A 13,608-nucleotide genomic window follows, 5' to 3' on the forward strand; every position below is an offset into this window, starting at 1 on the left:
TAGCTCTATATGCTCTGGGAAGAAAGGTGCATATACACTGTAATACTTTGATAATCATATACAAACAAATTACTAGGGGAAACTTGCATCATTGCAACCAGGCTTTGAAGCTGCAAGGCTATTCAATGCTAATCAAGGTGGTCAATTGCATTATTCCCACTTGTCTCTGATAAGTGGGGGCCCCATCTACAGTGTAAGGCCCCCATCTACACTGCCATATAATCCAGTTTCTGAATCCCAAAGATTTGGATACTTGCATCATTGCATACTTGCAGCTAGGTTTTGACGTTGCAAGGCTATTCAATGCTAATCAAGGTGGCCATTTGCATTATTCCCACTTGCCTCCGATAAGTGGGGGGCCCATCTACACTGCCATACGTATAATCCAGTTTCTGAATCCCAAAGATCTGGATACTTGCATCATTGCATAATTGCAGCCAGGCTTTGATGTTGCAAGGGTATTCAATGCTAATCAAGGTGGCCAGTTGCATTGCTCCCACTTGCCTTTGATAAATGGGGGCAACATCTACACTGCCATATAATCCAGTTTCTGAATCCCAAAGATTGGGGGGGGGGCAATGTCAGTTAGTTTATAAAGTCTGTCAGCAGGTGTAGGTTTAAGACATCCTGTGATTATTCTACATGTTTCCTGCTCCACATGGGCAGATTTATGCCAGATGGGGCAAGCACACTCATCAGTTGAGTAAGACAAGGCCAGGGCTGATGTTCTTACTAATTTTGGGTCTAGATAGATAGATATGCTATCCTTCCTATCTAGATATGTAGTTCTTTGAAGAAAGTGTTTTATTAACTTTTAAAGCTTGACTCTTCTGCTGTATTGCTTAAAGTTAATCACTCTACTTCTGCTAATGCTGTTGTTGCTGTTTTACCATTTGTAATGCTTTTTCCTTTGTAAATTAGCCCATAACATCCTTAAGTCATTTTCACCACCTTCTGCTATTTTCTCCCCATGGAAAAATACATTTGGGCTAGAAGGATGGCATTCCTTGCAATGGTGTGAGGCTCTGGGGAACATTAGGGAAACATGTCTCTTTCTTGGTTTCTGACTGAGCCTCTGTTCAGAAAGATGATTTCCTTTTATTTCAAAAGAGGCATATTTGACAGATCTGGGATAGACATTTGTTTTATTGTTTGATTGTTAGGGGAAGCAGGGCCAGTAATGTTCTAGCAGAACATATTTGGATCCAGCTTAGGGACAAGGTTCTTGTAAGAAATCTGCAGAGACTAATGAAATATTGAAGATCACTACATTAGTGGCAGCTCATCCAGCAGGGGGGCCCCTTGAAAAGGAGGGGAAAAAAGATTTCCAAGTTATATTTTATTTCTGCTTCTAGAAGAGCTGGAAGTTCTCTCTCTCTCTCTCTGAAATAAAAACTAGGACTGTAGCTCAGTTGAGACAAGTTTTAGTTTCAATGCTGGAGAGCCAACAGGATGTCCCTGCTCAAAAGTGGAAAGTAGAGCCGTTGTGGTTGAGCCTGTTCTGCTGAAGTGTGAAAAAATCCATGCCCTTGTGATACCAAGATGTACTTCATTTCAGCGCTAAAATTGATGGCAAGAAATTAATCTAGTTCTGCTTAAGCTTGAGGAATCATGCAGGATGCTGCTGAATTGAATCTTGTGCTGAAGGGGCCCCTGAACCAAGAGCCCTTTAAGAACATGATTGGCACCTTCTTTTCTGACCCACCTCTTTTCTTTGCAGATACCACATTTCTTGTAGCCCTCACACACCTTTATTTTGCTACTTGTGCTGTTTCATTCCATTTTAATTGGTTTTGATGTATTGCAACCAATGTCAGGCCTCGCAGAAAGAGCCCCCAAAGTGCTTGGCATGCAGTGCATACGTGTCTCAAAGAGGTAAAAAGGAAGATTTAGAGATACAATACAACCCAGTTACGTTACTGGACTTTCTGTGGCTACTGAGAATAATAGCAACCCTATTGAAATAAAGTGTGTCTGGTTAAAGAATACCACAGAGTTACGCTGGACAAACCAGAAAATATCTAGCAGGAATATGCCATCAGTCCTTCACATTCACTGGTATTAGGAGTACATGACTCCCATGAAAGTGAAAAATTGAATGGTGTTATTTTTTTACTTGAGAGAACACCCTTTCTAGGAATTTTATGTTTTTCAGTATGACTCTGGTTGACTTATGCTGAAAGCTGAACATAGTTCATTGGAGGACCTAGATATTCCTAGAGATATTTTTTCTAGAAATCTCTAGATCCAGTATGGTTGGAGAAAGTTTATCATAGAATCACACAAGAGGACCTAAAGATTCCTAGAGATACCATTATAATCCAATAATTGAATCTGCAAAAGTCAAAACCACAAATGTGGAAGGACAACTGTATTTTGACAGATACGGATAAATGAAACCATGGGTATTGGTCCTGCAGATACTGAGAATGTACTGTATGTTTTTTAAAAAGATTGCTTGCTTGTTGCTTGCAATGACTGAGATCCAAATTCTGACATCCAAGGAAGCGTATGTCAAAGTTTCTCAACCTATTGCTGGGAGAGGTCAAGGCCACATAAGAAACAAAAGGACCCAGATCCTGTCTGATCTGGGAAACTAAGCAGGGTCAGCCTTGTCTAGACTTGGATGGGAGACCACCAACAAATACCGAATGCTCTCAGCTATATAGTAGAGAAAGGAATGTGGAAAATTACCTTTTGAGTATTCCTTGCGAAAGAAAACCCTATGAAGTTCATGGGGTCATAAGTCAATAGGTCACTTGAAGACTCACACACATGGATACAAGGCTAAATATGTAGCTGTTAAATGATGGAGGGGGTTTCATCTATATATGTAAAAGAGTGATGGCATCACGGCGACCGACAAAACAATAAAACTACAGGCCCCCCAACCTCGAAATTTGACAACACAACCCATCATCCACGCCTCTAGGTTGATACAACAAAAAGAAAAGAAAAATAAAGTCCTCATTAGAGAGAGAGGAATAATTGCTTTTATCCAATTGCTGCCAGTTAGAAGGCTAAGCTCCTCCAACTTGGTCTCCTAGTAACCCAATAAAAAATAATAAAAAACACTAAGATTAATACAATAAAATACTATAATAACAGAAAATAACTAAAAATAATACAAGAAAATAATAAAATATAATAATTAAAAATATAACTTACAATAACATTAATTTAAAAATACAAATAACGTCAAATAAAAATGACACAACAATTTTTAACCAATACGACCACCACTTTGCCACAGCAACGCGTGGCCGGGCACAGCTAGTATTTTATAAAGAAGAGACACTGCTTTTTTAAAGATAACAGTCTGAGATGCAGTTATTTAGTCCCATATAGCCTTTTACAACTTTCTTCTGAGTAAATGTACATTTACAGGTTAATTGTTAATGCCTTTCTCTGAACTTAGCATCTTCATCTGATCACATGAACCGGCTTTTACTAATGTGGAGACATAGAATTAAAAGTTTCAGAGTTCAGTACAGCTTACTATTACTCCATTATAAATGTTTAACTATAATCCTCCTTCTCTACTTTGCAGCAGTCTAATATCTGTATATACATTGGGTGCTCTGGACCCAATTTGTTTTTTGTTGAGGAAATAGTGTTATTGAGACTGATAATAAATGTTTGCTCAAAATTCTGTATGGTTTTTATGGCATTTCAGAGATAGGAAAGGATGGACCAGCTTGCTAGGAATACACTAGGGATACCCTTCTTTACAGATTCTCAGTCTTCTCCCACATCTAGTCAGTGCCGAAGTGTAATATATCTGCAGGTCTAAAGCTATTTTTTAAAAAGATGAATTGCACTTTCCCTTTTCCTTCCATCTGAGGACTATTGATCTATTCCATTATTCTCATTTCCATTATTCACTAAGCATCAGTTAACTCTCTTAAGAAAATGTTAATTTTCAAAACCAATCAATGGAAGGATGAAGGACTACCTCTATTTGTTTATGTTACCTTGGGATTTTCGTGAGATGAATTCATTATGACTCCTGATCAGTTTTCTAGTTGTTGGATTGCAAATTGCACAAGTCCTGGACAGTATAGCCAGTGGAGAAAAATGATGGGAATTCCAGTAGTTTTGCAGAAGGCTTTGAACCCTGGTCGTTAGAGTCATATTCCAATACCACCCAGCTCTCAGAGCAATTCTACAACCCTTGGAGTCTGAAGGAACTTACTTAAATTCCATATATTAACAAATCACCTTATCTCAATAAACTTTAATGTGAGCATCAGATGTGTGTTGCCCAGAGTTTGAAAAAAAAATGTATTACCACTCCCATATTCTCAAACCAACTGGACATCAGTCTCTATTCATTTCAACTTTACAAAGTTTCAGGCATGTGCATTCCCACTGAATCCCATGCTCTCCCCCAGAGGAAATGGCAATGCAAGAAACAGTATGTGTATCACAGAGTGGGAACTATCCTGGGTTCTGATTTTTTTAACATTACGTCTTACACAGAGAACCTTTACACATTTGGTGTACAGAGTCATCATTCAGTGCTCAAACCATTATACCACATTGGCTCTCTTGTTTGTTCTTCAGGGTTTTACTGCTAAATTTATTCATGCACCTCTTATTGTCAGAGAAAACCTTTTTGAGAAATGAATTTTGAGGTGGCCTGAGTAGGAGATTTTAAATTCGCCCCGGTGGCGAAGTGTGTTAAAACACTGAGCTGCTGAACTTGTAAACCGAAAGGTCCCAGGTTCAAATCCCAGGAGCAGAGTGAGCGCCCGCTGTTGCTCCAGCTTCTGCCAACCTAGCAGTTCGAAAACATGCCAATGTGAGTAGATCAATAGGTACCGCTCCAGCGGGAAGGTAATGGCGCTCCATGCAGTCATGCCGACCACATGACCTTGGAGGTGTCTACGGACAACGCCGGCTCTTCGGCTTAGAAATGGAGATGAGCACCAACCCCCAGAGTCAGACATGACTGGACTTAACGTCAGGGGAAACCTTTACCTTTTTACCTTTACAAAGTATTCCACGTGAGGGCAAATGAATGTTCATCGTGTTTTTGATACCTTAAGGAATTGTTTGCCAAACAACCTCCCTTCCTTTCATGGCATTAGAATCCAAATGCATAGCCATGTTAGTCTGTAATATCAGTATGCAAGGGATCTTGTAACCTTTGCAACCAGTTTCCCTGAGGCACTTAGTGTTTCGACTCTTTTATCTGCAAATTCTGATGAATAAACAGTTCTTAGAACGTACAAATGAAACCAAATTCGCTCTCAGAAATCCTCTCTGGAATTCAACCTATGGATGTCTTGTATTCTCCAGATGTTCTCAGGATACTCAGTCCCTTCACTCATATTTTTATGTAATTGATGATACATTATCATTAGTGGCTATGTGGAGATTTGCCTTTGGGTAAGGTTGAAAGGGTAAATTCAGCCTAAGGGCCAAATTCTTGGAATCTCTTTTCCATTGGTGGAGAGGCTAAAGGCAAACAGGACAGGAGCAACACTACCAGCAAATGTTGCCTTAATTTTTTATTTTGCAGTAACCAGACCTTACTGCAGGCATTTCAGCTTTTTAGAATGAGAAAAACCTAAACAAAAGTTTGGAAAATATTAAATTGTTGTGTCATGAAGGACAGAGGGGGGATATGATCAAAATTGGATCCAGGGCTGGATGTTCTCCCCTCTGCATTATCAATTAAGCAGCATGACCCTTACCCCTTTCTCATTGGACAATTAATTGTGCTACGATTCCACTTTAACTGACATGGCAACATCCTCTTGAACCCCAGGATTTGTAGTTTAAGGAAGTGTGTTTATTGCTGTCAGGCATAGCGTTATTCTGGTGTCTTCATTGCCAGGACAGTTAAAGGGGAATCATAGTAATCTAACCATGTCATATGGATGATGCCATGAACAATGTAGAGATAAGAAGCCCATAAAGCTCAACTCTTCATCTTGGTCATAATGGATTTGGAAAGAAAATAAATGAAGGCATTAGGGAATGAAGAGTCATTCCAGTTCAATGATGGTGATTTCCATGCAAACCTGAGCTTTTGCTTGAATGTGTTTTCTAATTGGAGACATAATCATGGGAACCACCACCACTCCACCCAACTCCACCAAAGAAGATAAGACTTGTGAATATTTATGATTGTGTTTTGGTGAAGGAGCCGGGAGGAGAAAGTGCCCTGCCCCAGGCCAGGTGCCCACTCTTTCAGTCCACTCCCATTTCTGAATGCTATCCCATCTCTTGTTCCATTGGAGAACTGATTAAGGCTAAAAGCTTTCTAGTCCCAGTATCTTCTGGCGATCTCTTGAACAGGAGAGTCGATAGCTCAGCTTCCTGTTGCATTTGTGATATTCTGGCCAGAGTACAGAATATTAGTTCCCAGATGTTGGAGTGACAGTCTTTGCAAGCAATCCACTGATGGGAATGCAAACAGTGCAGTAGATTACCAATTACAGCTCCAGAACAGGTTTTGGGTAGCATGGTTTACGAAATCTTTAGGGAAATTGTGAAAAAGAAATATTTCCTAGAAAACCTTATGAAGATAGATAGGTTTTTATTTGTTTGTGTGGCTATAGGTACATGAGAGACAGGGAGAGAACTGACACAGTTTCAAGGAAGAGAAAAACCAAATTGGTTTAAGAAGGCTTTTACATAATATACATTCATGTAAGATAGATACAAGATTGGCTTTTAAAAAGCAACAATGGGGGATGCTCATTTTTTCTGAATGGGTTGGTTAGGCTATTGGTAGAGACACATTGCAAAGTGTAGAGGAAGAAGCAATCTGTTCTTTTGGTTCCTTACGTGTGCCTTTTTCTACGACCATGCCCTTGCTTCCTCAGTTGTGCCCATGCTGTCCTGGCTGCATGTAAAAGCTTTGTCCTCTCCTCCCAGGACTCATATTTATGTATCATGCAAATGACAGATCTTCAAAGCAGACAGCTGCTAACTTGTGAGATGTTCAGGTGGAATGAAGCACATGACCAGAAGCATTTAGACCACTAGTAGTTTTCAAAGAAATAGCAATAGTCTCTTGTGGCGAAAGAGGAGTGGGGGCAAAAGAAAAGGAATATGACAATATCTTTTAAGGCTTACTGGTTTTATTTTGACATCAGCTTTCCTAGATATAAATCCACTTCACTCTCTATTGTTTCTGAAATTGTGGGTTTATATCCACGAAAGCTCATATTAAAATAAATAAAAACCAGTTAGTCTTAAAAGATGCTGTCACATTCCTTTTCTTTTTCTCCTCTCTTTTTTTTTTAACATGTGCCTAGATGAGCTTGGAAGGAACCACCAAAACAGCAGTGCTTACAAAAGCAGGGCAAAGTGTGCCTGGCAGGACTATGATCCTGATAGGAGGTGCGTTTTTAGGTCTTTGAAAGCCTCTAGCATTGTTGGCTGCTTAAAGAGCTATAATGACAAGAGATAAGAGCTGGAAGGATGGTGCTGTAGTAACTTTGTACCTTGCCCACTAAATTCACTATTTCTCAAGCTCTCAGTTACCACTTCTGACTTGAGCCAGACTAGATGGGACACTGGAGGATTTTCATAAAAGCTCCCCGATTGTGTCCCCTTCTCCAGAAAGCAAATACTCAGAATCAGTGTAGCCAGCCAACTTATGTGCATGTCTTTATCCAGGAGCTTAGGGTCACAGTAGTCCCAAAATGTGTTCTAGAGAAGCTCTTTTGATCCCAGCCCTATATTACAATGGAGGAAATTTTGTTAATTTTGTCCTTATGTGCCCTCTAGTTATTTCTGACTTAAGACAACCCTATCAAGGTTTATTTGGAGTGGTTTTGCCTATGCTTGAAGATTAGAGTGTGATTTGCTCAAGGTCACCCAGGGCCCTTCCATACAGCCATATAACCCAGAATATCAAGGCTGAAAATCTCACAATACCTGCTTTGAACTGGGTCCACACTGCCATATATTCTAGTTCAAAGCAGATAATGTGGGTTTTTATTCAGCTGTGTGGAAGGGGCCCCAGTGGCCGTGGCCAAATGGAGATTCAAACCCTGGTCTCCAGAGTCATAGTCGAACATTGAAACCACTACACCACAATGCCTCTCTAATGATACTTGGACTGCTTTTAAAAATATAATTTTTATACAGTCTATATTTCTGTGTACCTTTATTTTCAGTGAGATAATAAACAAGATTTCCTTGTGAAATTTGTGTGTACAGACAGAGTGAGTTTGGGTTCATGGTAGACTCTTATTTAAAAACTTTCTTTTAAAGTTGTCCCAGGGCAACTATACCAAACTGTTTTAGGGAAGGTAAATAATATATGAGAGAGGTTTGCACAAATGCTCAAATTCTGAGGTTTTATTGAGTACCAGAGACTAGTATGAATGGTGCTGTAATCTTTTATGATGCCCTGATGGCAGCAATAGTTTCAAGGCCTGCAGCATCTACAGTTCAAATTTCAGCACAAATGAAATTTTTAACTATCAAATTCTCAGGTCTTTTCATTATTATGATAATTGCCCAGTGTAAAGAGGGAAAGTGGTACCCAAGGGCAAACTTTTGTTCATCTTCAACCCACTTACATTAAGCTTTATAACATAAATCTTCTCCTGACAGCATGGCTCTAGTAAAAAGATCTCCTTGTTGACTTTTCACACTCAGGGTATTCTGATAAAAGTTGCTGTTACAGGTTTAGCATCAGCTGGCCTGTGATATAAATTGCCTAAAAGGATCTAGTATGGTGTGATGGTTTGAAGGCTGGAGATCAGAGCTGGAATCATTATTCAGCCACGGAACCACACTGAGTAAGTCAAGCTATACTCTCTCAACCTCAGAAGAAGGCTATGGCAAATCTTCTCTGAACAAATCTTGCCAAGAAAAAAAAACACATTTACCTTACCAGTCGAAATGACTTGAAGGCCCACAACAGCAACATAAAAACCATAGCTTGCATCTAGCTCCCCGACAATTTGTGTGCCCCATCTGACTCTGATACTTCTAAGTCTTAACATTTCTTCTGGGAAATATGACCTGTATAGAGTACACCCTTGTTTCCCAGTAGAATAATATCTAGGCTATTAGAATCATAATTCTGTTGGAAAACAGGTTGTCCTCTGCCTGCACACCATGGTTTCTAACAGGATCACAAGGATTTTGGAAAAAATGGCAGGAGGTTTCTAACAGAGGCAGAAACAACATGAGGATGTTGCACCACCCACTTGTTGGGTTCCTGGATGGGCAATGTGACAGTGTCAGGATGTTGCCTACATTTAGGTTTGGAACTTCAGGAACAAGTCTTGGCAGACCCCAAACTGATATGCAGACTCCTCTGTTCTGTTGGTTTGGCCTAATAACAATGCTTTTACTTCCAATGTCATTTATATATTGGGGGTTATGTACAATGTTAACTAATTATTATTTGCAGTATTAGTATTTCTATCCTTTTCTCTCTCTCAAAAGAAATTTAAACTAAGACTTAAGTAAACATGCCAGAATGATGGCTTGATATTGGATTTACCTGTTCCCACTATCTATATTTATCAAATTGTAGCACAGTAGAGAACTGGGGGGTTCTCTAGAAAGCTTAAAATTTTAAAAGAAAACTATTGAGTATATACGTTTTTTATTGGTTTTCTAGACAGAGGTTCCCAAACTGTTCCGTGGAACCCTAGAGTTCCACAAAAACACCATAGGCGTTCTGTGAAAAATCTTTTACACATTCTTAATTTTTTTAAAAAAAAGTTATTCCAGATATGAAGATCTTGTTGAAATTCAATGTACCTCTGCTTTAAAATTAAATTTGTTCTGGGCACTACAATTCAAGGATACTGACAAGTTGGAACATGTCCAGAGAAGGGTGACCAAAATGATCGAATGTTTGGGAGCCAAGCTATGAGGAACAGCTGAGGGAGCTGGGTTTGTTTAGCTTGGGGAAAAGAAGGCTGATGTGACATGATAGCTATGTTTAAATGTTTGAAAGGACATCATATTGAGGAGGGGCACAAACTTGTTTTCTGCTATTCCAATTTGAACATGGAGCAATGGATTCAAATTGTAGCAAAAGAGAATCCACCTAAACATTAGGAAGGACTTCCTGATAGTGAGAGGTGTTCGGAAGTGGAATATGCTGCCTCTTCGGATCATGACAAGTCTCCTTCTCTGGAGGTTTCTAAACAGAGGCTGGATGGCCCTCTGTCTGGGGTGCTTTGATTTCATGCTCCTGCATGGCAGAATGGGGTAATACTGGATGGCTCTTGGGGTCTCTTCCACCTCTGTGATTCCATGTTGATTAGGTTCTTAATATCCCCATATCATTAAAAATCATTAATGACCTTTATCACAGCTCATTCTCTGTTGGTGGAGCAACTGCCTTGAAAGTGATTCTCTTCTTCCTTTTCGCAGATGCGCACAACCCGCAAAGTGTCTGTGTGGCCTGTGGGGCTGGTGGGCGGACGACGGTATGAGCGGCCAATTGTGGAAAAGGGCAAGGTGGTTGGCTGGTACACTGGTTGGCGGGCAGGCAGGCCTTTTGCCATTGATATGGCAGGTGAGTAGCTATAGACTGATTATGTATGCAAACATGCTCAGCATGACCCAACCTGTATACACTTCTGAAGAAGCCAGCTAAAAACATTTGATTTTTTTTTTTCGTGTCAGGAGTGACATCAGAAACTGCAGGTCGCTTCTGGTGTGAGAGAATTGGCCATCTGCAAGGACGTTACCCAGGGGACACCCAGATATTTGACATTTTACCATCCTGTGGGAGGCCTTCTCTCATGTCCCCACATGGGGAGCTGGAGCTGACAGGAGCTCACCTCACTCTCTGGATTTGATCTGCCAACCTTTCGGTCAGCAGTCCTGCTGGCACAAGGGTTTAACTCATTGCGCCATCAGGAGCTCCAGAATATTTGGATGTGCTCTATTGAGAGGGGCGTAAAAACTCAGGTACCTGTATTTGCTCTGGAGCACATTTTAGTAAAGATACTCTCTTAACTGGGTAGATGATCTTACAGCACTGAGCATCTGAGTCTTTTAAAAATGTGTATATTTTTAAAATACAACTTCCTGGTGCTCAAGATGTTTTAACAGAATTTGAGTTATGACTGAAGTTTATATTTCCATAAAATGTATTTAAAAATAAGTTGCCTTCTGAGGCTGAGACAACTCCTGATGACAATGATGATTAATCACCTCACCTTTCCCCCAAAATTTAAGACAATTTAAATGAAGACAATTAAAAAATTAAATCAACAACAATACAGGTAAAAACATTTGAAAACAGTTAAGATTTTCTTCTAATAAGCCAGGAATTCCCAGGATGTGAGTGCCTGGATATTGGCGATTATAACCTCCACAATTTGGGCTTCTGGGAGTTCAAGACCAAGAATATCTGTGAATGATTGGAAAGGTTTGGCATTAAGAACAATCTGGACTGAGCAACACAATGTGTAGTTAAAAACAAGATTAAATGGGATCTCATGAAAATTAAATTTATGGGTTTGTTTGCTCAACCAAATAGGTTGTGTGGTGCTGTGCTGTTCTTAGGCATGTTCATTAAACATGCAATATTGTGATAATATGATTTGTGAATAAAATGAATAGGTTTGTTGGCAGATTAAAACTATGGTACAGACACACACACACACACACACAATAACATGATTATTATCGTTACAAATGAAACCATTCCAGAAAGTAGTCAGGGTGTGTCCTGTTTGGTCTTTCAAGAACAGCTTTAAAATACTGTGGTAAGTAAAAGAAAACTACTTCAGCAAAGCATAAAGAACAGCACAGTCAGTGGAATAATGCAAAATAACGCAAGGAAGTCTTAGGGCAAACACAGTTCTTAGTCTCAGATAAATTCCCAAATCAAATAGCAGTCTTACTTCAGACAAAGTAACAGCAGTAAATCCTTAGGATCAGTTTCCCAGATGCAGACACGAAACAGGCACAAGGGGAGCAAAGGTATAGGCATTAGAGTCAGTTTGTTACCAGCAAAAGCTGGCTGCACCTGCTTCTGCTTTATAGCCCTAAGTCCCCTCACAGCTGCTAGGGCAGTTCCCAATTACTCAGCTGCATTTCTGGCAGCTATTCTAGCTAAACAATGTCTCTGCTCTGTTTCCTTTCGCCTCTCCTGAAATGTGAGTACTTGCAAAATCTCCTCAGATTCCAACTCACCCTCAGATTCATGAACACTTTCCTGCTCCCCTCCCTCTTCTGAAGAAGAGGAATCCCTAACAGAGTGGCACTAGGGCTCAGCCTCTACTCTGCATCTACCTTCTGACTTGAAGCAAAGACAAAAGCAAAAACAAAATGTTCTTTTTAGATCTAAAGGCAATATGCACACAAGTGATTACAGTTCCAGAAATATATTTATTGAAGAAGCAAGTGCAATAGCAAAAACATAAGGAAAAAACACGAACCAAGCAAGTTTTTCCTCAGTCTGTTGTCAGGAATTCATGAGACGATAACGAGGAAGACCCCAGTCTAGGTGATATGCAGAACTGTCTGGATTCAATCTGCATTGAAATTCAACATTGAGCTAAGATGTAAAGATCACACCCGTTTTTCCCCTGGTGTTTTGACATGACTCTGAAAGCTCAAGGCCTTGAATGGTAATTCTACCTGCTAGGATCCTGTCCCTTATTCCGCCTTACAAACTCCCCTGGGTGCCCTTCCACACAGCCATATTACCCAGAATATCAAGGCAGAAAATGTGGGATTTTATTCAGCTGTGTGGACAGGGCCTGAGTGATTGGGGGTTCAGGTGGCTGCTTCCTCAGTGGCCTGCCAGTTGATTCTACAGTCATTAATTATCAATTGGATGACCCCAGTTTTCTCCCCATGCAAATTCACAAAGACAAAAACCCACAAAAAAGAGTAGATGGAGTGGTCAAGCTGAGTGTAAGTATCTAAATTTATGGAGAGACACAAAAGTAGTAGAAGGAAATAGGGAGGGAGTGGGGAGAAACAAAAGCATTACATGCCTTCAGCCTTATATAGCTACCAAAGAATGAAAGGATCAGAAGAAGAATGTGGCATTTTATGATATGCCACTGATACCTGGCATAATGAATTAAAATTTAATCTCATACACCTGCCTGCTTTTAAAAATATGTGCAGAATTTGCCGCTGAAAATGAGCAAAGATTAGAAGCAGGAGAGCTTTTTTTGTACAAACGTGACTTATCTTTATCCCTCTCATAAGTAGTGTGACTGTAATAATTTAATTTAGTTTTTAATAACAGCAAAAACCACTCTCTTTTATTTGAATGTTTTATGGCATTTCTGTTTAAATGCTTGACTGAGTTTCTTCTCTGCACCTTTGTTAATTACTGCAGGCAGCTCATATCTTTCATTGCCTGAACATTATATTCTGTGCACAGGAAAACAAGCGCTGTAGGATGAGTCAAAGGTGGGGAAAAATGCTGCATCATCATGAAAAAAAATAATATTGCACATGCCCATAAAAAAGAAGACTGTGGTAGCTAGCTTGTAGGGTAGATCTAATGTGAAACCCCATGCTTAAGGGGGAATTTGACAACAGCCAGTAAAGCAGAAAAGCTTCAGAAATTAATACCATCAATCTTCAAGCTGTACAGTTACTGGCTACACAACTCAGTCTTGCTGTTAGTCTGCATGC

The 13,608-nt window shown here is 39.9% G+C and overlaps 1 protein-coding gene across 1 annotated transcript in view; it reads left to right on the forward strand.

The window, feature by feature from the left end:
- The window catches only part of b3gat2 (beta-1,3-glucuronyltransferase 2), a 42,759-nt gene that overhangs the window by 17,372 nt on the left and 11,779 nt on the right, over nucleotides 1–13,608 (forward strand). The window contains exon 4 of the mRNA XM_062957352.1: nucleotides 10,369–10,513. Coding sequence (XP_062813422.1) covers nucleotides 10,369–10,513 — 145 coding nt within the window. The remainder of the gene's footprint in view (nucleotides 1–10,368; nucleotides 10,514–13,608) is intronic.

The sequence above is a fragment of the Anolis carolinensis genome, chromosome 1 (assembly GCF_035594765.1).
Source record: "Anolis carolinensis isolate JA03-04 chromosome 1, rAnoCar3.1.pri, whole genome shotgun sequence".
NCBI classification, from domain to species: Eukaryota; Metazoa; Chordata; class Lepidosauria; order Squamata; family Dactyloidae; genus Anolis; species Anolis carolinensis.